A 24955-nucleotide genomic window follows, 5' to 3' on the forward strand; every position below is an offset into this window, starting at 1 on the left:
ACTTCAAAGACAGGCAGGAAGGAGGTCAGAAACCTGCAAGGGGGAGGACCGGGCATCCCCCTGACCTGCAGGGACTAATGGACGGGGCCAGGAGTAATAGAGAGGGCTGGGGCTCTGAACCCAACTTGCTCCTGAACTGTGTCACCAGTGGCACCCCCCAGGGGTGGGCGGGGCCAGGGTTATGAAATAGTAACAGTTTTCAATGCCCTTCAGTAAGTAAAGCCCACAGCAGTTGTCTAGTTCCTTAAGTAAATGTTTGTTTGGGGGCCACATTTACACCTGCTGTCCCTTAGGCCTTACTCTGCATCCAAGGCTCTGCATTTAGGGATCACTCGGCAGGACCACACGGGATGCCGGGGATTGAACCCCAGGCAGCCATCTGCAAGGCAGATTACCTCTTTGCTAAGTAAAGTAATTTTCTGAGACCTCTTAGAAATCCCTTGATACACTGACTTTGAAACTTGTGCAGTGCTGCATGTAAGTTGTCATGGGCATGTAAGTGTCATGACTGCGACATGCTTTTACCATCAGAGAGATACACAGAGGTCCTGGGTCGTGCTCTTGACTGTAAGGACCTCCAAGTGTGCCTTCAGGAGGGCGCCAGGTGCTGACACCTGGCGAGAGGTCGTGTGGTGTTCCCCACAGGGCTGGGGAAGTTCTCCAAGGGTTTCGTAAACAGAGCGATGATGTGTGCCTGCCCGGTGTGCCTGAGGATGCCCAGGCTTGGGCAGAGTCGCCCGAAGCCCCCCTCACAGCCCACCCCCATCAGGGGCTAGGGCTGGGGTGCCGGTCTAGACACTGGGAATTCAGACGTGCCTGTGGCCTGTCATCACAGGAAAGGAAACCCGGTCGCACGCGCTCTGCAGTGCTTTGGCAGAAGTCACCGCGCCTGCAGACGAACATCTGCGATGGGTCGGGCCATTGCCCAAGCAGCCTGCGTGCTCTTACCAGCTCTGGGGCCGTCAGGCAATTCTCGCAATTTCAGCCTTCCTCATTAATATGACTGTCATGAGGATTTGTGGCCAGGGATCTTTGATTTTACTGTTGTGCTTGTTTTAGGGCCCCATAAAGCACACCCATAAAAGACAGTGAAGTAGATCAATAAATGTGTGTGGACCTGCTCCGCCCGCCGGCAGTTTTTCTATTCCTCCATCTCTGTCTCCTGGGGCTCCCCCTACTCTCTTAGGCACGACAATGGAGAAATAAGGCAAATTAGGACCCTGCCTTGTCATGTGCTCAAGTGAAATGAAGTGTCCCACATTGCTAACATTTTTGTTTGAGGGAAGGTCATTGAGGGAAACAGCTACGCTGAGCAGAAAACTTGTGGAGACAAAGAAACTTGCCTTCTCCTGGAAGAAAATGCCACTCAGGACTGACAGGGCTAGAAAGGAGATGCTGGTGTCTGGCTTCAAGGACAGGCTGACTCTTGTGTTCGGAGTGAATGGAGCTGTTGACTTAAAGTCAATGTTTATTTACCATTTTTGTGGGGGAAATACCAGAATGTTTATGTCATACCTGGCTGTGCTCGGGGCTCTGTGCTCCTGGCTCTGTGCTCAGAGGTTACTCCTGGAGGCGCTAGGGGAACCATATGTGGGGTATGAAATGGGCTCGGCCACATGCAAGGCGAAATGCCTGAGCCCCCGTGCTAGCTTCCTGATCCTCATTTACTTTACTGAAAACCCTTGCTATGGCTCTTAAAAAGTGAGATCATCATCTTCGGCCGGAGCCTGTGAAATTCTGCTTGGGTGGGTCCAAAACAGCCCAGTGTTAGCAGCTTGTGACAGTCAGTGAAATGCACCTGCCCAGTCATCATTGTGACCATCACGTCAGATGACTTTGGGTCCCCGGATGCAGTTCAGTGGCAGAGTACTTGCTCCACGTGGAGGAAGCCCTGGGTTCAAGCTTCTGCCCACCCTTGCCCACCCTCAAGGCAAATGTCTCTTTTACGTAGCTGGGAAGCTTGTGGCACTGCTCCCTGACTCCTGGCTGACCCCCCAAAACATTCCAGTCAACCTGTGCAGGTATTCAGACACACCCTAAAAGTACACTGGCCTGGAAAGTGTGGTCTGCTGAAACAGGCCACGGAGAGCCTGAGAAAACTGGCAGCTAGGAGCTATGTGAGTATATAAGAGGGTTGAGTGGGTTGCGTTTCAGTCCCTCATGCCCCACCAATGCCCAAGTAACACAGGCACAGTACTTTCCTCAATGGAAAAACATAAAACTCCCGGCCTGGAGCAATAGTACAGCAGAGGGAGTGAGCACGCCAGACAAGAACTGAGTGTTCAAAGTAGGTTAGCGTGATGGTCACTTCTAGTGATATTCTTTTATTTTTTATATAATTTAAAAAAATTTGTGTGTGTCCATAAATTTGTTTTTCTTTTTACTTTTTTGTTATCTAGTAATATTCTTGATAACCTCTCAGTATCGATATTGCAAGCCACAGTACCCAAAAAAGAGAGAGAGAGAAAGAGAGACAGACAGAGACAAACACACAGAGAGAGATAGAGACAGAGAGAGAAGAAAAGTACCTGCCATAGAGGCAGGCTGGGGAGTGAGGGTTGGGGGCTGATGGGCGGGAACCTAGGGACACTGGTGGAGGGATGGGTGCTGGAATACTGTATGATTGAAATATAATCATGAACAGTTTTGTAAGGGTCTATCTCACAGTGATTCAGCAAAACAAACAAACAAATAAATAAATAAATGCAAATAAAAAGGCAACAGCAGACAGGATGCTTGTTTTGTGTACAGCTGAGCTGGGTTTGATCCCTGGCACCACATATGGTCCCAGGACTCAGAGATCAGTCCTGCCAGGAGTGATCTCTGAGAACAGAACTAGGATTTAGCCCTGAGCACTGCCAGGTGTACCCCTCCACGCCCTCCCTCCAAAAGATATGTACACATCTTTGTTGATTGCAGCACTCTTCAAAACAGCCAAGATCTAGAAACAACCTAAATACCCAAGGGTAGATAAATAGGTAAAGAAGTTGTGGTACATACACAACGGAACCCTTCTTGATTATAAGAAAAGATGAAATGTACTTTGTTACAACCTGGATGGGACTAGAGCGGGTCCTGTTCAGTGAACTGTGTCATAAGAAGGACAAATGCTGGCTGATCTCACTCATATGTGGTGTAAACAAAACTAGGGAATGGCCAGTGGCCAGTGAAAACAAACCTTTGGACTCTGATAACAGATTTGAGGTTACCTAGCGAGGAGTTGGGGAGAGGGTGGAGGAGAAGGAGGGATGAAACAGATTAGAAGTGACATAGTGACAGTGGTGGAAGGTTTGGGGAATTTTTGTGGTGGTAGAGGTGCAGAAACTTTGTATATCAAAACATAAACATTAGTAGCACTGTAAACCATGTTGCCTCATTATTCGTAAAATCATATTTTTAACACCTGAGAGATTTTCATCTGGCCAAGATGGTATAGACTTTTTTTTCCCACCTCTATTCACCATTAAACATAGCTATAAAAATAGGCTTATGAATGAATATTTCTCTCCTTTTTATTGTGAAAGTAGGGTATCTCCAGGAGTGAAGTATCAGGGTAGTCTGAGGGTCACTTCTAGTAATTCTCAGACCAAAAATGCAGGTCCTCACAGCTTAGATGCTTAGGCCTGGAGGTCCTGGGGCCACTAGACTAGTTGTGCTCGGAGAAGGGAGACTCAGTGTCAGGGATTAAATAAGGACCTCATGCACGTCAGGCATGTGCTCCAGACCTTTGAGCTATTTCCCCAGCCTATGAATGAGCATTTCTTATTGCTAACCTGAAACAGAATTCAGCATCTGTCTTATGCCTTCAAAAATAGCAGGATGCAAGGATGGGAGAGGTTCCAAAGCAATGCCCAAGAAGCTTGGGGCCCTCCTGGCGATATTCAGCAACTAACACCATTCAATACAAGGGCCCAAAGATGCGGAGTTAGTTGGGTCCCTTTTTTGTTCTTTGTTTTTAAGAAATTTTACAGGGAGGCAGAGAGATAGTATAGTGGATAAGGCCAACTTGCACGTGGCCGACCTAGGTTCAATCCCTGGCATCCCATATGGTCCCGGGTGCCCAGCCAAGAGACCGTCCTGAACACAGAGCCAGGGGTAAGCTCTGAGCACAGCCAGGTGTGAGCCCCCAAAACTAAAGTCAACAAATCAGTCACTATAAAAGGTTCATATATGTAAATGCCATTAATTAGAGACTCTGAGAATGGAAGGATTTTTGCTACAACAGTGTCACTTAATTATTTGAGCTCTTCCAAATTAACTTAAAAATCACAGTTATTCTGATTACTCTGTATACTAAAAAATCAATTAGATTCTCCTTCAGTTTTGCTTTAAGCAAACATTTGAGTCATTAGAATAATTTGCTTCCTCAATTTCTGGGAAAGATGCCATAAGATTTGACCACGACTTCTTATGTGACTGCTAATTTCACCCCTGACACTTCTCTGAGACACTTGAATGCACCCAAGATATTCAAAATGGTTCAGGTAAATTAAAACATTATTACTTTTAATATATCTTTCCAATATTAGAGTTTTAATAAAGATCATTTATTTGGTAACAGTTTTTAACTATGCTTTTGTCAAAACCTAAAACTAAAGATTTGACTCATTTAGTTTATGGAAACATTTGCCTTATTACTAATTGAAAATACCAACTTGTCCTGTCAACCAAAGCAAGAAAATTTTGACTTGTTTCTGCCAGAAAAAAAATCTGACTTCATCTTTCAATTCAAATAAACATGTGATATCTATATTCTGAAAATAACGGGGGTGGGACAGGCAACACCCAGCGGCACTCAGGGCTTACCCCTGGCTCTGCACTCATGATGGGCTCTAGGGACCATACGGGGTGCCGGGATCAACCCAGGTCAGCCACAGGCAAGGCAAGCGTCCTATCAGCTGTAGTCTCTCTCGCGACTCCAATTTAAAAAATTTAATGCTGGGGCTGGAGTGATAGCACAGCGGGTAGGGCGTTTGCTTTGCACTTGGCCAACCTGGGTTCGATTCCCAGCATCCCATATGGTCCCCTGAGCACCGTCAGGGGTAATTCCTGAGTGCAGAGCCAGGAGTGACCCTGGTGCATTGCCGGGTGTGACCCAAAAAGATAAAAAATTTAATGCTAAGAAAAGTAGAAATGAATATAGGTAGATTATATGATAGGTCATAGAATTTATTACTGGTGCTTCTTTGTCCTGATATCAAGGTTGTCCCTAGATAATGGTATAGTCTCTGAAGTAATATTGTTACATAAAAAAAAGTTTCTTAGCTCCTGCTGCTCTAATTGTACAATACAGGAAAACATTCTTCTTTAGTAATATTTTGCATTAAAAAATTAAAAGGAAGAAATTAGGGTCAGTGCCTTCCTTGCACACAGCCAACCCAGACTCAGTGGAGAATGGAATTCCCGGTACCATATATGGTTTCCTAAGCCCCACCAGAAGTGATCCCTGAGTCAGAGTCAGGAGTGAGCCCAGAGCACTGTCAGGTGTGGTGAAGAAGGAGGGAGGGAAGAAGGGAAGGAAGGAAGGAAGGAAGGAAAGAAGGAAGGAAGGAAGGAAGGAAGGAAGGAAGGAAGGAAGGAAGGAAGGAAGGAAGGAAGGAAGGAAGGAAGGAAGGAAGGAAGGAAGGGAGGAAGGAAGGAAGGGAGGAAGGAAGGAAGGGAGGAAGGGAGGGAGGGAGGGAGGGAGGGAGGGAGGGAGGGAGGGAGGGAGGGAGGGAGGGAGGGAATTTAAGACACCCAGTGCAAAGGTTGCAAGCCATTCCGCTTTGCACCCCCAGTGGCTGTTCTCAGTGCAGACAGTGTGCAGACACCCCACCCCGCTCCCCCCCCCCCCCCCCCCCCCGTCACAGCCCTGAATATTCATTTCCTGAGCCACAACTGGCTGCCATCCCAGAGGGGTAACAATCAAAAGGCTGCTATGCTTTGCATCTGGAGGGATAGGTCTGATCCCCAGTACCACAAGGTTCCTGAACTCCACCAGGAGTGAGTCCTGAGCTCAGCCATCAGGAGTAGACCCTGAGTATCACCAGGTGTGGCCAAAAACTTCTAAAACCACACCCAAATCAAAGACCCAGCAGGGAGCAGACACACCTGAGTGAGTCCCATCCCTCAGACACATCCCCAAACTGGCACTGACAAATGCAACCCCCCATCCCAGTAGCTACAAAGATCAGTGAGCTGAATAGCTGTGATAGGGTTCATGTGACCACACTCTTGTTATTGCTCAAGTCAACTGGACCATGAGACAGCAGCCACCATGAACCTTGGGCAGGGCTCAGACCAGTTAGACATTAGGCAGCTACAGGACAAGGTGCCTACACAGTCTGTTAAGATCCAAAGTCACACAACTCAGAACCCTGAGCACCAGTTTATCCTTGCAGACATTTAAAAAATTCTCACAAGACACCTGAGAATTTAGGTCACAAATACTAAGTTAATATTGTGACTATGAATACTGAGAGCTGTTCAGGTCAGCAGAAACTCAGAGTTCCAATCTTAGCTTCTATGAAACACCAGGAATAATGAAAACATGAAGGAATTCAGCTGCATCTATGGGTGGGGACAGAAGCCCAGGATAATCCTCAACAACATCAGAACACTCTAAACATCTCGAGAATGACCTCGGAGCGACAATCCTCTCAATGTGCACTGAGTTGAGGAAATGTTGGGAATCAATAAACTCAAAGAAATGAAGGAATTTAAAATAGAAAGAAAGGGGCTAAACAATGCTGTAATAAGACTCAACAGCAAAATGGAAGAAGCTGAAAATCAAAGCAGTGACCTCAAAGATAAGCACACAGCCTAATCAATAAAGAGGTATTAGAAAAGAGCATTTTAAAACTGAAGAGAAGAGCTGAAGAGATATGACAGGGTTAAGGCATTTTCTTTGCATGCAACCAACTGTGGCTTAATCTCCAGGACCGCATATGCCCCCTGCAAGTACAACCATGAGTGAACCCCAGCACAGAGCCGGGAGTAGCCCTGAGTACTGCCAGGTGTGTGCACCCTGACTCCCCAATGAAGAAAATGTAAGGCATATTTGGTAACAAGAGGAGCATTCTATTTCCCCAGTGAAACAATACAAGCAAGAGAAGAGTGCAATGGTCCATTCGAAGTACTGAATGAAAAACACCCTCCAACAAGAATCCTCTGCCCTCCAAGGTGATCACTCAGATTTGAGGAGGGATAAAAACAAACAAACAAACAAACAAAAAACCATTCTCAGGAGGCTGGAGAGATAGTACAATGGTTAGGGTTAGCACCTGAATGGTTAGGGTTACACAGCTGAACCCAGGGTTCAGTCCCCCCTTATGGTCCCCAGAGCCCACCAGGAGTCAGGAGTGAGCCATGAGCACCTTCAGGTGTGGCCCCCAAACCCAAAATAACAATAACATTCTCAGACAAACTACCGCTGCAAGCATTTGTAGCATCTGAACCAGCTCTGCAAGGGAAAGTGAATGGCGTCCTGTAGAAGGAGAATGGTTAAAAACAACCAAAATACTCATAGAAAAGATGGACACAAATTCCTGCCCATTGATAATTTCTCTACATGTAAATGGACTGAACTCTCATATCAAAAGGCAAAGTAGAGTGACACTGGAATGAAATGAGCATCCTTTGGTGTGGCCCCTACCCCAAACCAAAGATAAAAGGCAGAAAGTGGCTGGAGGGGTCAGGAAACCCAACCTAACCTTTTGTTCTCAGAGACAGACTTGAACTCTTGTGATAAACACTGGTTCAGAATTAAAGGTCACAAAACAGTTGTACAGGGTAATGTTAGACCTTTGAAAAAGAGAGCTAAGGACTGGAGAAACAGCACTGCAGGTAAGGGCCTCTCAAAGATTGGGCAATAGTGGACCTTTTGGAAAGATATTTGCATCTAAAATTGTTCCTTACAGATCTCTCCTGACCTAAGCCCGTTATCTCTGTTCATTGAGGAAGCCTTAACTCTGTTATCTTTGTTTTGGGGGTGGAGGAGAGAGAGAGAGAGAGAGAGAGAGAGAGAGAGAGAGAGAGAGAGAGAGAGAGAGAGAGAGAGAGAGAGAGAGAGAAGAGAGAGAGCTAATATATACATCTTAATACCATTTTAAAATTAAAATTGTACATATGTCATTTTATCATTTAATCTTTTACTGTAATTTTGGTGGCCTTAGTGATACAACAGTAGGTAGGATGTTTGCCTTGCGTGTGGCCAACCTAGCTTTGATCCAGGCACCCTACATGGTCCACCGAGTCTGCCAGGAATGAGCACAGAACAAGAAGTAAACCCTGTTGAGTATTGCCGGGCATGTCCCAAAACACAAAGAAAAAAAATGTACTCTAATTTCAATCGCATGATTGCATACCTTCTATGTTTTCAACGAACAAAATTACAGCACCTTCACCATCACCAAAGTTCCCCAGATCCCCGACTCCCACCACCATACCACCTCTACTTTTCCTCTTCCTCCCCACCCACCCCTGCCCATGGCTTGATGATCTTTCTTTCACAAAGGCCAAGGGGTTGTCTCCATTCCATATTGTCTTGTTTTGTTTCTGTATGCGACATATGAGTGAGGTCATTTGGTATTTGTCTTTCTCCCTCTGACTTATATCACTTAACATAATGCCATACAAATTGCAGCAAACTGAAAGAATTTGTCTTTTCTTCTAGCTTCACAGGAATCCATTGAGTATACACCACAACTTCTTTATTTATTTTTTTTTGCTTTTTAGGTCACACCCGGCGATGCTCAGGGGTTACTCCTGGCTGTACACTCAGGAATTACTCCTGGCGGTGCTCAGGGGACCATATGGGATGCTGGGAATCAAACCCGAGTTGGCTATGTGCAAGGCAAACACCCTATCCGCTGTGCTATTGCTCCAGCCCCATCCACAACTTCTTTATCCAATCACTCATCATGGGATATTTTGGTTGTTTCTATATCCTTACTATTGTACCAGTGAAGTTTTTCCTTTTTTGCATGGAGGGCACCCCTGGCAGTGTTTATGAGCTGCTCCTGATTCTGAGCTCAGGCGTGATCTCTGGCAGTGCTCAGGGGTCCACATGCAGTGCCAGAATTTTAAACCAGGGACTATGCAATACAAGTGAGCACCTTAACTCCAGTACTATCTCACCAGTTGCCTGGCTTAAATATTTTTATTATGGTAATAGGGTCACAATAATATTGAAGTTTGTGATGCTGATGTACAAAGTTATTGCACCAGACTCCATGGCCAAAGTGTCCATGACCCTCCCCACCCCACCCCATCACCTCCAGTTTGATTTTCCTTCCCTCTCTCCCCTCCTCGCATTATTTCTTGATGACCCTTAATGGTTTGGGTGCCTCCCTCAGCCTCCATTCATGTCCTCCAGACTCTCCACCTTATGTCCCATGTTACTTCCAGGCAACCTACTCAATTCCCCGGATCCCTTTCCCTCAAACTTGGCACTTGCATATCTGTAGTCTGTAGAGTTTTATTTATTTTTTTGATTGATATTGTCTATACCCTTGATTTGTTCTCTATATGCCACTTATGAGAGAGATCATCCTGTATTTGTCCTTCTGCCTCTGGCTCATTTTGGTCAGCATAGTGTCCTTCAGTTCCAATCAAATTGCCACGAACTGCGTAACTTTATTTTTATGGCTGCATAGTATTCCATTGTATGTATGGAGCATGGCTACTTTATCTATTCATCTCTAATAGTATTCCATTGTGTATCTGTAGCAGGGCTACTTTTTCTATTTGTCTCGCATAGTATTCCATTGTGTTTCTATAGCACGGCTACTTTATCCATTCCTCTCTCATAGTATTACATTGTGGATATGTAGTACAGCTACTTTATCCATTCATCTCTTGTTGGACATTTGGGTTGCTTCCAAATCCTGGCTATTATACTAAGAGCAGCAATAAATATAGGTATGCATATATGTCTTTGAATCAATGTTTTTGCTGGCTTCTACAGTGATTGAAGTCCTGACTTTGGGCTTTTTAAAAATAAAAACAATAAAAACTTGTGTGTTGGAAATACTTCTATAATTTCTTTTTTCTTGGGGGGGGGGGTATACACCCAGAAATGCTCGGGCTACTCCTGGCTCTTGCATTCAGGAATCACTCCTAGCAGTTCTCAGGGAACCATATGGGATACCGGGTATCAAACCCAGGTTGGTCACATGCAAGGCAAGTGCCTTCCCCACTGTACTAACCCTCTGAACCATCGAAGCCCCTTTTTAACTCACATAACAATCTCCTTCCGAGTCTGCTCCAGCATCATGTACTGCGTCCACTCGTGTTCATTCTCATATGTCTTCGACTGGTCCACGATTTTCTGAAACATGGTTCTCTTCCTACCAAAGACACCCATTTGATACCTTAGCCTGAGATAACAGACACAGCTCACAGTCATGCCTAAGATTAATACAGTCCTGGTGCCTTCTCCAAAGGTTGAACAGACAGTCAGAACTAAGGTGCTGCCTATTGTTACCATCAGTGTTGTTGCTAAAATGGGAGGGGCTTCTTGACCAGAGGGGTAGCCAGCTCAACAGGCTGGGCACATGCTTTGCAGGAACCAGGTTCAATCCCATTGACATGGCAAAGGATGGCCCCACGAGGAGTTTCCCCAAGCCCCTGCATGAGGGGTTGCCCCAAACACCATTGAATGTGGCCTAAAAGCAAAACAAATACAAATTCTTAACTCCTTTATGAGACCAGAGCTATAGTACAGCAGGTAGGATATTTCCCTTGCTTGTGGCCGACCTAGGTTCAATCCCAAGCACCCCATACGGCACCCCTGAGCCTGTCAGGAGTAATTCCTGAATGAAGCTAGGAGTAGCCCCTGAGAACTTCCAGCTATGCCCCCCACCTCAAAGAAAAACCAAAACACGGGAGGGGTACCGACTTGAAATATAAGGCGAGGTCTGTGGCAATGATGGCTATGTCCATCATGTGAATTGCATGCTCATGCTGCCGGCGATTGAGGTTTTGAAAGATATTCAGGGCCTACGAAGAAAGCAGTTAAGAGATGTGAGAAGGGATGGGTCACCCGATGACCAAGGGGGCGTCCCTGGGCCCCAGGGGAGAGGCACTCTCTGGCGCTGCTCAGGTTCCAGGAGCTGGTTTTCTCCTGGGCAGGCCGGGAGGCAGGGTGGGCAGGCGGCGGCTCCAATCTACCTCATCTCTCAGCAACGTTTTGCCAAACTCCAAGTGGTGTCTCTCCAAGATGGATGACCCATGGAGCTTGGCCAGCGGGTTCTGGGATCTGAAGGAGAGAGAGAGAATCAGCATGGAACAGCCAGGGGAGAGGGTGCAGCCACCATCCAGATTCCCTCCTCCTGATTCTTCGCCAGAGAGGCTGATGTCGGGGGGGGGGGGGAACAGGACTCATCTCGGGCCCCCACCTTCAATTTTTTTCTCCAACTGAGCCTGGGCCTCTTTTTTTCTGAGGAGATTTTATTTTAATTTTGTTGTTTTTTGGAGCCACAACCCGGCGCTGTTCAGGAGTTACTCCTGGCTCTGCACTCAGGGATCACTCCTGACAGTGCTTAGGGGGACCATATGGGTGGCAGGGATCAAACTTGGATTGACCTCCTGCAGGGACAACCTGTGGTATGGTCACTCTGGCCCACTCTTGGCCTCTTTGGGGTTCTGAATGCTCAGTTTATTGATCAGTGTGGACATATGTCCTCAAATTAAAAAGGCATAAACACGCACCCACATGCACCTTTAGGGTTGCATGAGTCCCCTCTAACCATCCATGGACACTGTGAAGGTCACCAAACCCCTAGTCCTCCCTCCCCGAGTGGTGTGGGATGCTGGTGAACTCCCCCGGGCTGTGTTCATTCATGCCTGTTCAGCAAATACCTGAGGATTTGCTGAGCTCTCAACCCTTCCTTTCGCACAGTGACATGTGAACACAAGCTCAAGCCATGAAGTATGCGCACAGCTTGAGAGACTCTGAGAGCAGGTTTGAATCTTGCTAACGGCTAGGACGAGGGTGGAGGGGCAGTCCCTGCCCTGCCCAGTCCTCAAAGGGGTCCCACAGGTCCACTGAGAGTGTGGCTCTCGCACGGCACTCAGAGGCTGTCTTGGCTCTGCGGGGACGCGGTGAGCATTTTCTGGTGAGTCTGACCCTCTCTCCCAGGCACCTCCTCTGCCTCGTGACTGTCTGGAGAGTTATAAGGCCAACAGGGACCTACCACGGTGAACAGTCCAACATCAGTTTCTGGCGTCTGGGCTCAAATTAGCCCAGCAAGGAGGAGGGGAGGAGGAGAGGGAGGGAGTTTGATATATTTTTCCTATTGCTGCGAAAATAAATCACCACTGATGTCATGGCTTAAAGCATCCATTTATTATTTTATAGCTCCGGAATTCCGAGGTCGAGAATAGGTCTGCAGGGGGGCTGCATTCCTTTTGGAGGCTGGGGGTTGGGCGGGGGAGAGCTCTTCCTGGCCTTCTCTAGCTTCTCCAGACAGCCTGCGCTTCTGGGTTTGGCGCCATCCTCCATCTGAGGACCCGCTTCATGGCAGCATCACTTTCATGATTCTGTTTTGTTTTGTTTTTGGGGGCCACACCTGCAATGCTCAGGGGTTGCTCCTGGCTCTGCACTCAGGAATCACTCCTGGTGGTGCTCGGCGAGCCATCTGGGGATCGCACCTGAGCCAGCCTCAGGCAAGGCAAACACCCTACAGCTGTACTATCACTCTGGCCCTGCCTCCTCTTTTCTCAGGCCTCCCAGCTCCTCCTTTGAAGAACCCCTCTGAGGAGGTGGGGTCCACCTGGACCACCCTGGATAGCCCGATATTCCAGTACTCTTCACTTAGTTACATCTCTGAAGTTCCTGTGGAATGAAAAGCCACATTTTCCCCAGGCATTGAGGTGCCGACAGAGTTAGGTACCTATTGCAGGGGGTTCACTGGAGCCAAAGGGCAGGAGAGAGAGAGAATCTGTGTAAGATGCACCCCCTCCCCCCACTCGCACCTCTATCCCCACAAACAACAACAAACCCCGGGCAGGAGTGGGTGAGAGGGTCGACTCACTTCATCTGGTAGAGGTTGTTGGTGCCTCTGTGGTCAATGTCATGGCAGAAGGCCGCGGTGACCATGGCCAAGGCCTCCAGGTCCGTGAAGTACCGCTTCAGTTTCCCAGTCTGGAAGGGCAATCAGAGGACCGCAGGCTCTCGAGGGGGCCGAGGGCTGGCTAAGCAGGTGGGGGCTGACGGGGAGCTTGGAAATAGACGTCTGACTGTGGCTCGTAGGGTTTGCCGTGGACCGAAAGGTTTCTGGCAGGAAGAACATTCAAGACTGGAAGTGTGACAGAGCTGGACCCGTGGAGCCCTTGGGCCTCCACCTTCCGGGCTGCATCCTGCAGCTGGAGCATGTGGGACTGTTTGTCGGGAAACTGTGACCATTAGGTTCTAGGATCGGAGGGCCGTCGAACATGGCCAGACCAGAAACACAACCCCTCCGCCCCCAACCCGTTCTACAGGCTTGAGTGCGTGCCGCAGGAGAATCTCCAAATAATAACTCCTGTCTGCACAGGGAGTTGCAGAGGAGGGCCCAGGAGAGCTACGGAAGGGCAATGCCAGCTGCAGCTCCCAGAAATAATCCGGTGAGAGTGGAGCCATGACTCACCCCTCCGGCCAGAATTCTTCCCTCTTGCCCTCCTGCTTGACCATCCAGGGGAAGGAAAGGAATAAGGAGGAAGGGTCAAAGAGAAAAGGCAGCGGGGAAGGCACTTGGCATCCCCTTTGGTCCCCCGAGCACCAGCAGGAGTAATTCCTGAGAGCAGAGCTAGGAGTAACCCCTGAGCATCACCAGGTGCAGCCAAAAAAACAAACAACAACAACAACAACGACGACGATGACGACCAAGGAGCCGGCTCAGAAGGCAAACACTGCGGGTTCACTGCTGTAAGGCTCACACTCAGACACGGGTTGGGGCGTGGGAGGGAGAGCAGGGGCGGCTCACCAGGGCAGCTTCGTAACGGGGACAGTTTCTGTTTGGGGTCATGAAAGTGGCTGCCGAGCACTCAGTGCCCCGACTCCAGTCCTTAAAAATGGGTAAGAGGATCTGTTTTGTGCCGAGTCTGTTGTACCACTATCTATCATGAGTGGGCAGACCTGTGTCACCCAGCCACACAGCGGGGGTCGTTTCCCCGAAACTCTCAGCCAGGGATGCGTGCTGCTCAGGGATGGCACCTCCTCTCAAATGCAGATTGTTCCATGGTTCATAAACAAAATCAGCCATGTGTTGTGCCTGTGCAAGCATGTTGGGATCCCAGCGGTCAGGAGGAATCATGCCAAAGAACTGCAGTGGGGCTGTAGGGACTGCGGCTTAAATATATATATTTAAGTCACTGTCATCCCATTGCTCATCGATTTGCTCGAGCGGGCACCAGTAACGTCTCCATCTTGAGACTTGTCGTTACTGTTTTTGGCATATCGGATACGCCATGGGGAGCTTGCCAGGCTCTGCCATGCGGGCGAGATACTCTCGGTAGCTTTCTGGGCTCTCTGAGAGGGGCAGGGGAGTTGAACCCAGGTCGGCCGTGTGCAAGGCAAATGCCCTACCACTGTGCTATCACTCCAGCCCTATACACACACACACACACACACACACGTATATGTGCATATATATACATATATTTTAAATTTGTTGCTGCTCCTGTGCTTCTCTGGTCTGGGGATTCATTCCCACTAAGCACGCATGCCTCTTCAGGATAAAGACCAGGCGAGCCCTGCGGCTGCCCGCACACAACCCCCCTGCCCCCCCTCCATGCCAGCGTACCACCAGCAGCGAGAACATGGTCTGGCCCACGTTGAAGCCGTGCCGCCAGTTGTGGTAGGTGATCCTGCGGTAGCCTTTACTCAGCGAGTACATGAACCGCACCAGCGCCTGCAGACACGAGCACAGCCATGAGCAAGCGCGCCCTGCTCTGGGGGGGCCTCCCAGCACAGCATCCTGGGGGCCTTCGAGCCCAGCCTCCGTGTCTGAACTTGGGAGCAAGTCCTGCAGAGGCATCAGTGCTATGACAGGACCTTGTCATTGCTATTTAACTTTTTTTTTTTTTTTGGTTTTGGGCCACATCTGGAAGTGCTCAGGGCTTACTCCTGGCTCTACACGCAAGGGTCACTCCTGATGGGGCTCCGGGACCATCCAGGGGGGCCGATGATCAAACCCCGGCCAGCTGCATGAAAGGCAAGCACCCGACCAGCTGTGCTATGGCTCTGGCCCCAGTGTTAGCTACTGTGAAATGGGGACATGGTGCAGCTGAGGAGACAAGACTCACTCCTCTTGTGATCTTCATTAGGGACCCCCACACCCTGCCTGACAGAGCAAGACCCATCGGGTCTGTAAATTGGGGGTCTCCAACCTGAGTGCACAACCTGCAGCGTAAGCAAGTGGAGGGTTAGTTAAAACTATGGTTCCTGATTCATTCAAGGGGTGCAACAGAGAGAGAGAGAGAGAGAGAGAGAGAGAGAGAGAGAGAGAGAGAGAGAGGGAGAGAGGGAGGGAAGGAGGGAGGGAGGGAGAGGCCAGAGAGAGATCAAAGTGGGGGGGGAGAAAGGAGAGATGGAGAAAGAAAGAGGGATCAAAGTACATATGGAAGATTAAATTACAGACCTTAAAATTGTCCCTTGGATTTAGGATTATTTATTTGGGCTTGGGGCCACACCTGGCTGTGCTGAGGGCTGACTCCTGGATCTGTGCTAAGGCACCACTCCCGGAGGGGCTGGGGACCATATGTGGTGCTGGGGATCAAACCCTAGTCGACAGTAAGGCGAGTGCCTTCCTCACTGTCCTGTCCCTCTGGGCCCCGATATAAAGATGCTTTTCAGCTGGTTATTTGGTTTTTGCTTGTTTTAATGAAGCCAAACTAGTTTTTATTTAAATGAGTTTATTTAGCTGTGAGAGGAGACAAAGAGAGAAATAGCTGTTCAAAAGAAAACCTGGGCTTGGAAAACGCTTAAGCTGGTTATTTTGATGAACCAATGGATTCAAAGAAAGTTTTGAAAACAGGTGAGTGGCTCCCCCCCTGGTGGAAGAGATACTGGGATAAACGTGCCCATTTGTCGTGGCTGCCCTTCCTGTTCCAGGAAAAGAGATTCTCAGAGATTTATTTGCAGAGGGTGGAGCCAAGCGAGTGGGGGTGGGGCAGACTAGCTGTAGAAATCCCTCTGTTGATTAGAATTTGCGTTTTTGAATAGCTAGCAACACTCTCCGTTTGTTTTTGTTTTTCCTTTAAGCATCGATTCAAAAGGTGCTGGACACCTTGGCCTTGGCTGTGGCCTCGGCGGCCACAGACCTGAGCATGCCCCCATGGTGCCCTCAGTGCTCCAGTCCCCCTGCCAGCCTAGACCCCACTCTCGGGAACTCTCCTGCTTAAGCATCTGCATGACTGTTAGTGCTTCGAGGTCAGGTTCTTACATGCACAAGTTATAAATACAGAAGGAAGAGCGACCCGCCAGGCCGCCCAAGGGCCCGAAGGCTTTCTAACCAAGACCAGGATTTCAGTTTTGCCTCCTGTACGCTGCTCCAAACATCTGGAAGGAAATGACTTAAAAACATTTGCATCTTTGTATGTATTTATTACTTGATGTAATAAAGCTTATTTTCATTAACAAAAAAAAAAAAAAGAAAGAAAAATCCCTCTTGCCTGCAATCATTTGGTTACCAGCCTCTGTTCTCCCACCTTCCCGAAACTGTCTTCCTCCTTTCAAAGAGCAAGCCCTGTGGTCCAGGAAGGATCCTTGTTTCCTCTTTAATTGAAGGTGGTACCTGGGGGTGGGGGGTGGGGGGCTGGCCAGAGCCATTTCTGAATGGCAAAATGGCTCTTTTTCATGCATCCAGAAGGCACAAACTTCTGTTTGTTCTTCTCCTGCGAATCTGCTGGAGGACTCTCAGGAACTCAGGAGAGGGAAAACATCCCCTCTCCCCCCATACATGAACAATGTGTACTTCTGGCACTTTCTGGGCTGATGCTATGTGAATCAGACCTGTCCGTCACCTGTGCACACACAAAACAGGTGCCACTGCTCAGATTGCCCGACCCCTGGCAATCTTTTGGTTTTACGTCGGGTGTATGTGAGTACAGGCAAGATGCATGCTCTAGCACTGCGCAACATTCCTGGCCCCCGAGAAAGTTCTCTTTACACCAACTGAACCCCCCCTTCCCAGCCTTATTCACCCCTAGAGCCGTTTCTGCATTCCATTTCCTCAATACCTTCAGAACTCCCGGGCCTGGGAGCCACAGGAAGCGGAAGTAACCAAAACACCCCAGGTCAGAGGGACACCTGACCCCTCAGGACTCCTTTATGCAACACAACTAGTGCTTTCAACCCTAAAAATCAAGGACACACTTCTTTCAGGCAGTTTGTTGACTGATTTTTTTTTTTTAAGCAAAAAGGAAACGAGACATCACAGACTTGGTTCTTGACCTCACCTCCTGCGGAATGTGAAATTTTTCCACCACTTTGAGCTCATAATACATCTGGATCCCACATTTCACCAGCTCCAGTTCCGTCAGGGGCAAGTCGCTGAAGTGGAACTTATTAATTTCGAATTTCTCTGCATCGGGAAGCTCTGCTTGCTGTGTGATGATAAGGTCAAAACGCTCCATGATTGGGGGCCGGAACGATAGTACAGTGGGTAGGGCACTTGCACATAGCTGGCCCAGGTTCGATCCCCGGCACCCATATGGTCTCCCCAAGCTCCACCAGGAGTGATTCCTGAGTGCAGAGCCAGGAGTAACCCCTGAGCATTGCTGGGTGTGGCAAACTCCCCCACCCAACGCCCCCCACCATCAAAAATAAGTTCCATGATCTTCCCCGCTTCCTATCAGCTCTGCCCCAGGCCTGTCTGCTGGGGACTCGGAACAAAGTATCAGGGACCCTGGTGGATACTAGGTCAGTGTCACTGTGTCACTCACCAGGATCTCGGCCAGCTCCTCTTCCTCGCATTCCCACGGCTCCTTCCCATATACCTCTCTGGTTTTCTGACGCACCCAAAGAGCAGAGGCAAAACAAAGGGTTAATGAGGCATAAAGATGCCACGATTTTTCCATGTCTGTTTTTCTCCTTCCTCCAAAGTCCTTGCAACAGTAACTCCAGCTCAGAGAGGCTTTAGCATTCGTTGAAGAGCAACTCAGAGCCAGGGGCCGTGGAGGCTGTGTGCAAACTTGAGCTCTGCTACTGACCTCGCAAGGCTGTTTATGCCACAGCCTTGACCTCACCACCTCATCTGTAAAATAGGGACAGTGGAAATCCTTCCCTGAGGAATTAAAATGAGATCGTGCAAAGTCAAAAATGCTCATACAACAAAATTAAATGATGCTTGTAAATCACGTCCCATAGTGCTTGGCACCTCGAAAGAACAAGAATTGTTGTCTCCAAACTTTCCAGCTCCAGTTCCCAACAGGGAGCGGGAGGCTTTGGGTATAGCCCTACTCTTCCTGGCCCTTTCGGTGTGACTCAAAACAAGCTCCCTCCCTTTCAGTTTTTGTTTCTTTTGTACCATCTCCTCATCCACCTTCCCTCTCCTCTCTGGTTTTTTCCCTTATGGGCTTGAAAAAGAAAAAAAAAAAGTCCAGCCACTTATTTCTGATTTCTTATCAGCACAGCCCATTAACCATTTAAAAAATTTTTTTCCTTCTTTATTTTTTTTATAAGTGAATCACCATGAGAGTACAGTTACAAATTTACTCATCTTTGTGCTTGTGTTTCCCTCATACAATGTTCAAGAACCCATCCCTCCACCAGTGTCCGTTCTCCACCACCAATGAACCCAGTATCCCTCCCACCCTCCAATCCCATTCCCCCCCCACCCCACCCTGCCTCTGTGGCAGGGCATTCCATTTTGTTCTCTCTCCTTTTGGGGTGTTGTGGTTTGCGCTAGGGGTATTGAGCGGCCAGGCCATCGTGTTCAGTCTCTAGTCTACATTCAGCACGCATCTCTCTTCTCGCGCGGGGTCCCCAACCACAGTTTACTTGGTGTTCCCTTCTCTATCCGGGCTGACTTTCCCCCAGCATGTGAGGCCAGCTTCCAAGCCATGGAGCCAACCTCCTGGTATTATATACTGCTGTTCTTGGGTGTTAGTCTCCTACTCTGACCATTAACCATTTTTTTTAAAGGTCGATGGGGGGGGGGCAGGAATCAGCAGTGCTCAGGGGCTATTTCTAGTTTTGTGCTTGGGGATCACTCCTGACGGTGTTTGAGGGACCATATGTGGTAGCAGGGATTGTACTAGAGTTGGCTATATGCAAGGCAAACACCTTTTTCTTTCTTTTTTCCTTCTTGGTTTTTGGGCCACACCCAGCAATGCTCAGGGGTTACTCCAGGCTCTGCATTCAGGGATCACTTCTGGCTGTGCTCAGGGATGCTGGGAATCAAACCCAGGTCAATCACATGCAAGAACCCTTACCCTCTGGACTGTTGTCCTGGCCCTGCAAAGCAAACACCTTAAGCCCTGGCCTAGCTCTCTGCTCTCCAAAAGTCTATTTACTTTTTACTGGTTTACTTAGGACTGGAGAGATAGCACAGTGGGTAGGGTGTTTGCCTTGCATGCGGCCGACCCGGGTTCAATTTCTCCATCCCTCTCAGAGAGCCCAGCAAGCTACCAAGAGTATTTGCTATGCCAAAAACAGTTACAACAAGTCTCACAATGGAGACATTACTGGTGCCCACTCGAGCAAATAGATGAACAATGGGATGACAGTGCTACAGTGCTACTTAGATTGCACTTCCATAAAAATCATATCAGCATCATTTAACTAAAATGATGGGCTGAGACAAGTAACCAAGGCACTTATTTAAACTGAATGTTTTCACCTTTGAGCTGATTGGTCTGGGAGCTAAAAGGATCAAATTTGTTGTGACAAAAGAAGAATATGAGACATACTGAATCAACCTGTGATTGGGAACATTGCTTTCTCCTCCTTAGCCAATTTTCTTCATGTCCATAAGAGAGACCAAATTCCTTGCCTTGGCTTCACCCCACCTTTACTGAGTCGATGTGAGAATTAAACAAGATATAAATTGCCTTATACACTACAAAGTGGACCAGGGATCATAATTTAACAGCAGAGTATTTGCCTTGCACCTGTGAGACTCTGTATTCGATCCTCATAATCAATAAGTAAATAAAATGAACTGAAGTTTATTGTGAGGAAGCAATGTGCGGTTTCTCCATCGACATCTAATTTCTTCTGTCATACTTCTTTGCTCACGAAACTCCTCTGTGACCTGTCTTCTCATGAGCTGGGATTTTGAGATTTTGAGATTTTGCCTCTTAGAATAGGTGCTATCATTGAAGGAACTCCGTATCTAGTCCCAAATTAGCCTAAACATAGTGATAAATGGTGAGAGAGGACTGTCTACAGTTGCTAAATCAAGACTGAAGTGACCCCTGGAAGGATTAGCTGTCCAGTTCACACAGACTAGCCACTGTTTAGCACTTCTTGGCACTGAACCATTAATCCACCCACATATACATCCAACATCTATTTGTGCAGATAAACATCCATCTATCCATCAACCCACCATGTGTGATTCTATTCTTCCAATTCATCTACCCATCCAGTCACCCACCCACACATGCACTCATGTGTGCATGCATCCGTCTATCAACACATACACTTCTTCATCCACACATCCATCCATCATACACATGTGCATGCATTCATCCATCTACATCTCTTTCCACCCACACATCCACCAACCCATGCATCCATCCACCCTCACACATCCTTTCACCCACCCATACACCAACCCTTGCATTCACCCACTCCCCAATCCATCCTCCATTCATGCATCAATCTACCCAACCGACACATCCACCCATGCATGTACAGATCCAAGCATCTGTCCATCTAGCCACCTACCTCTCTACCCACTCATCTATGCATGCCATCCACCCAGACATCCACCGCCCAATCATCCATCCATTCACCCAACCAACCATCCGTCCACTCACCCATATCCCCACCCATAGCATCCCTGAGCTATTCAGGAGAGACAGGAGACAGTGCACCCCAGTCGCTGCCCCTGTGGAACTTGACATTTCACCTCACCCTGGCAGCTGTAGTCTCTACTAGAGAAGACAAGAAAAGAACTACTTCACCCACCAGGATTTTCTGGATTTCTTCATTGTCACACTTCACGTGATATTTTACCATGTCTTGGAAAATATCCTTCCTGTTTTCAAGTTTATTCATGGATTCATAGGTGTCAGGATTTAAAACAGACCAGCCCAGGAATTGAGTCAAAGACTGAAAGAAAAGAAAGGAGGAACTGGAGACAGAATGGAGGTTTGATCCTGCCTCTATAACTGAGCACAAGAGTATGTAAGGCTCAGGAGCCAGAGTGATAGTACAGTGAGTCGGAAATTTGCTTTGTACAAGGCCACCCGGGTTCTATCCCTGGCATCCTATATAATCCCCTGAGCACCATCAGGATGATTTCTGTATGCAGAGCCAGGAGTAAGCCCTGAGCACTACCTGGTATGCCCCCAATTTCCAAAAAATAGAGTAATGTTCAATTTTCTCAGCTATAAAACAGAATTTACAGGCTGTGTGCTGCTCTCTTCAAAGAGATGAGGTGAGGATAACATGTGATAACAGTTGGGAAGGAACTTTGAGTAAAACACTAACATACAACAAGCAGTTCTCTCTCTCTCTCTCTCTCTCTCTCTCTCTCTCTCTCTCTCTCTCTTTTCAGTGTGTGTGTGAGGGGGGGGGAGAGTGTGAATGTGTGTGTGTGTGTTTCTGGGGCTTGACCCCAGGATTTCATGTCCCAAGTCAAACACTCTGCCACTGAGCTACATTCCTGGACCCTCAAGCATCACTCTTATGTATAATATAATGTCACAGGAAAAAAAATGCATCAGTGAATAGATTAGGGTATTACAGGCATTCTCTGTAGTTTTGGTTTCTGGGCCACACCTGACGATGCTCAGGGGTTACTCCTGGCTCTGTACTCAGGAATTACTTCTGGTGGTGCTCAGGGGGTCATATGGGATGCCAGGGATTGAACCGGGTTGGCTGCATGTAACACCAGCTGTACTATGGCTCTGGCGCCACTCTCTGTAGTTTTTGCTCAGTGTGTCTTTGAACTGAAAAGCTCCTGTAAAAGTCTGTTCATTGGGAAAGGGAGGTGAAGATCGCTCTGCAGGCACCTGGGGGTACAGAAGCAAAGGGGGGAAGGTAAGCCTGAGGCTGGTCGGAACAGTGTTTCCATCCACAGCGGAGACCCCAGCAACCAGCCCAGGCAAAGCTGCCTGCCTTCCCGACTGCTGGCAGCACAGGTCCTGGCCAACGTACCTCCATGAGCGTCTCGTCCATTTCATCAAAGGGTTTTCCGTCTTTGCGATTGTAGAACGTGGCCACCCCAACAATCTCTTCCTTCTTGTTCACAATTGGCATAGAGAGGACATTTTTGATCATCCATCCAGACTCGTCCAGAGGTTCTTTCTTTAAGAGAAGAGACAGTGGGGGCTGGAGTGATAGCACAGCGGGTAGGGTGTTTGCCTTGCACGCAACCTGGGTTCGATTCCCAGCATCCCATATGGTCCTCTGAGCACCACCAGGAATAATTCCTGAGTGCAGAGCCAGGAGTAACCCCTGTGCATTGCCGAGTGTGACCCCCCAGAAAAAAGAGAGAGTGGTTTTCCCCAGGCCCTGGCTGCAGGAGCATCTGTGACATGTGGCATGCATGCGCTGGCCCAGACGGGCAGAGAGGCAGCGAGAGGGAATAACTGGTTGGATCCAGCATGGTCTTAGCCCCCAGACAGCTGCCAGGAGCAGAGAGGGCCTCTCCTCGGCCCTCTTCCAAGCGGAGAGCTGCATAGGCTTCCTTCCCAGCATGGCGGGGCCCTGGCACGCTGCCCAGGCACTCTGAGCATGGGTTTTGAGCACGCACATGCCAGGCAGGCTCAGGCCCACTTCCAATGCAGGTGGCACTGCTAAGCTTTGGGCTCGATGGGACATTGCTGGTGATCCTGGTGACTCTGAAGTAACGAATGCGTCAACCTTATACTCGCCTGACTCTTGCCCTAAATTCCTCTACTATTTTTGGCTGTTTTATAAACTCTGTGGGTCCCCATTTCCTCTTCTTATTGGGGGGGTCACAGTCTCTGCCTTTCGGAACAAACAAGAAGATGGACCATCTCCTGGTTAATGCCTTTGTGAGCCATTTACCCGCTGTTTGCACCTCACCTCCAACACGTACGAAATGGAAATAACTGGCCCAGATTGTTTCTAGACTCCTGGTCCACTGATTCACCAACTGTGTGCAAAATGTGCAGGAACATGAGCTAGAAGCTGGAGAGACCATGGCAACTAAAGGTCAGATGGTTCCCTTGGGTTGCTGAAAGGTCAGTGAGCAAGTGCACTGTGGGGGGAAAAGTCCTCCATGATATCTTGGGAGCCAGAGGAGAGAAGGAAACCAAAGAAGGTTGCCTGGAACTGGAGTATTCTGATGAGAACATTCCAAGAATCTTAAGGTGGTGGAATGATAATTGTTATTATAAGTAGCATAATAAAAGTGAAATGGGAAAGTTTCAAAGAGTTTTAAGCAAGGAAGTTAACTTCATGTAACCATAAAAAATATGGGTGGGGGTAGGAAGATGGGGTAATGTTTTGGGGTGCACCCAGCAATGCTCAGGGCTTACTCTTGGCTCTACTCTAAAGGATCACTTCTGGTAGGTCTCAGGGAAGCATTTGGGGCACTGGGGATTGAACCTGGGTCAGCTGCATCAAGGCAAGCAGCTAACTAGCTATACTGTCTCTCTGCACACCCCCCTTTGTGTGTGTGTGTATGTGTGTGTGTGTGTGTGTGAGTGTGTGTGAGGGGGTTATACCCAGTAGGCTCTGGTGGTGCCAGTGATCAAACCGCATACAAGACAAGTGCCCTATTCATTGAACTCTGGCCCTCTACCCCCATTTTTTCTTTGTTTTTGTTTTGCTTTTAGGGTCACACCTGGCAATTCACAGGGGTTACTCCTGGCTCTGGACTCAGGAATTACTCCTGGCAGTGCTCAGGAGACCATATGGGATGCTGGGAATCAAACCTGGGTCTGCCGCGTACAATGCAAATGCCCTACCCGCTGTGCTATCATTCCAGCCCTCTACCCCATTTTACAATAATTTTAGGGTGCTTTGTAGAGGATAAGTTGAAGGGGAAAAACGTGCATCTAAAAACAGAACTGGTCACCCCATCTCCCTGTGCTCCTACCAGCCTGGCAGTCACACCCATAAATGCCTCCGGCACCATATAAGCTCATTAACGGCCATGATCCAGAGACTCACAAATAAATCTCAGAAGAAATCAACAAGCTTCAGAGATGCCTCTGGACCCCAAAGTCACCATCCACTTAAATATTTAACTCCAACTCTATCACCCTATTAAAAAATTTACAATTCCTGGAGTGCGCGACCGCATTCATGGCCGTGTGACATCTCATACTCTATGCCACTGATGTACCAAGAGTAACACACCATATTTAATGGGGTGTTAAGTAGAAAACAATCAATCTTGATATATATATATATATATACATATACATATACACACATATAAGCATAAGCACACAGGCCTAACCTGTAACAACTTGTTAGTAATCTCTTGTACAAGGGCTTAATGGCTCTAAGGTGAAGGTATAACAATTTTCACACACTTTACTCTAAGGAAAACTATTTGGATAATTTTTAGTAGATTACTCATAATAAGAATACAAAATAAATTATTTAGGATCTGCCTTTGGGGCAGACTTGGGTGTTGGTTGGGAAAATTCAAAATAATGGTGGTGGGAAGGTGTAATGGTGGTGGGACTGGTGTTGTAATATTGAATGTAATAAATTATAGTGAACAACTTTATGAAAATAAAATTTTTAAAACTTGGGACTCAGGACACAAAGAGGTGGTACTTTCAGTCAGGCACTTGTCTTGAACACAACTGACCCAGCTTTGGTTCCCAGCACGGT

At 48.0% G+C, this 24955-nt stretch overlaps 1 protein-coding gene across 3 annotated transcripts in view; it reads right to left on the minus strand.

Moving 5' to 3' along the window:
• Positions 1-24955, minus strand: part of PDE6A (phosphodiesterase 6A) — a 72583-nt gene that overhangs the window by 6648 nt on the left and 40980 nt on the right. For all 3 annotated transcript variants that reach the window (XM_055142620.1, XM_055142619.1, XM_055142618.1), the window contains 9 exons: positions 22295-22444; positions 21101-21244; positions 17908-17973; positions 17422-17568; positions 14766-14873; positions 13017-13126; positions 11152-11239; positions 10880-10980; positions 10221-10328 (listed from right to left, as the gene is read on the minus strand). In XM_055142620.1, the coding sequence (XP_054998595.1) occupies positions 10221-10328; positions 10880-10980; positions 11152-11239; positions 13017-13126; positions 14766-14873; positions 17422-17568; positions 17908-17973; positions 21101-21244; positions 22295-22444 (1022 nt within the window). The remainder of the gene's footprint in view (positions 1-10220; positions 10329-10879; positions 10981-11151; positions 11240-13016; positions 13127-14765; positions 14874-17421; positions 17569-17907; positions 17974-21100; positions 21245-22294; positions 22445-24955) is intronic.

The sequence above is a fragment of the Sorex araneus genome, chromosome 6, assembly GCF_027595985.1.
Source record: "Sorex araneus isolate mSorAra2 chromosome 6, mSorAra2.pri, whole genome shotgun sequence".
Classification (NCBI taxonomy): domain Eukaryota; kingdom Metazoa; phylum Chordata; class Mammalia; order Eulipotyphla; family Soricidae; genus Sorex; species Sorex araneus.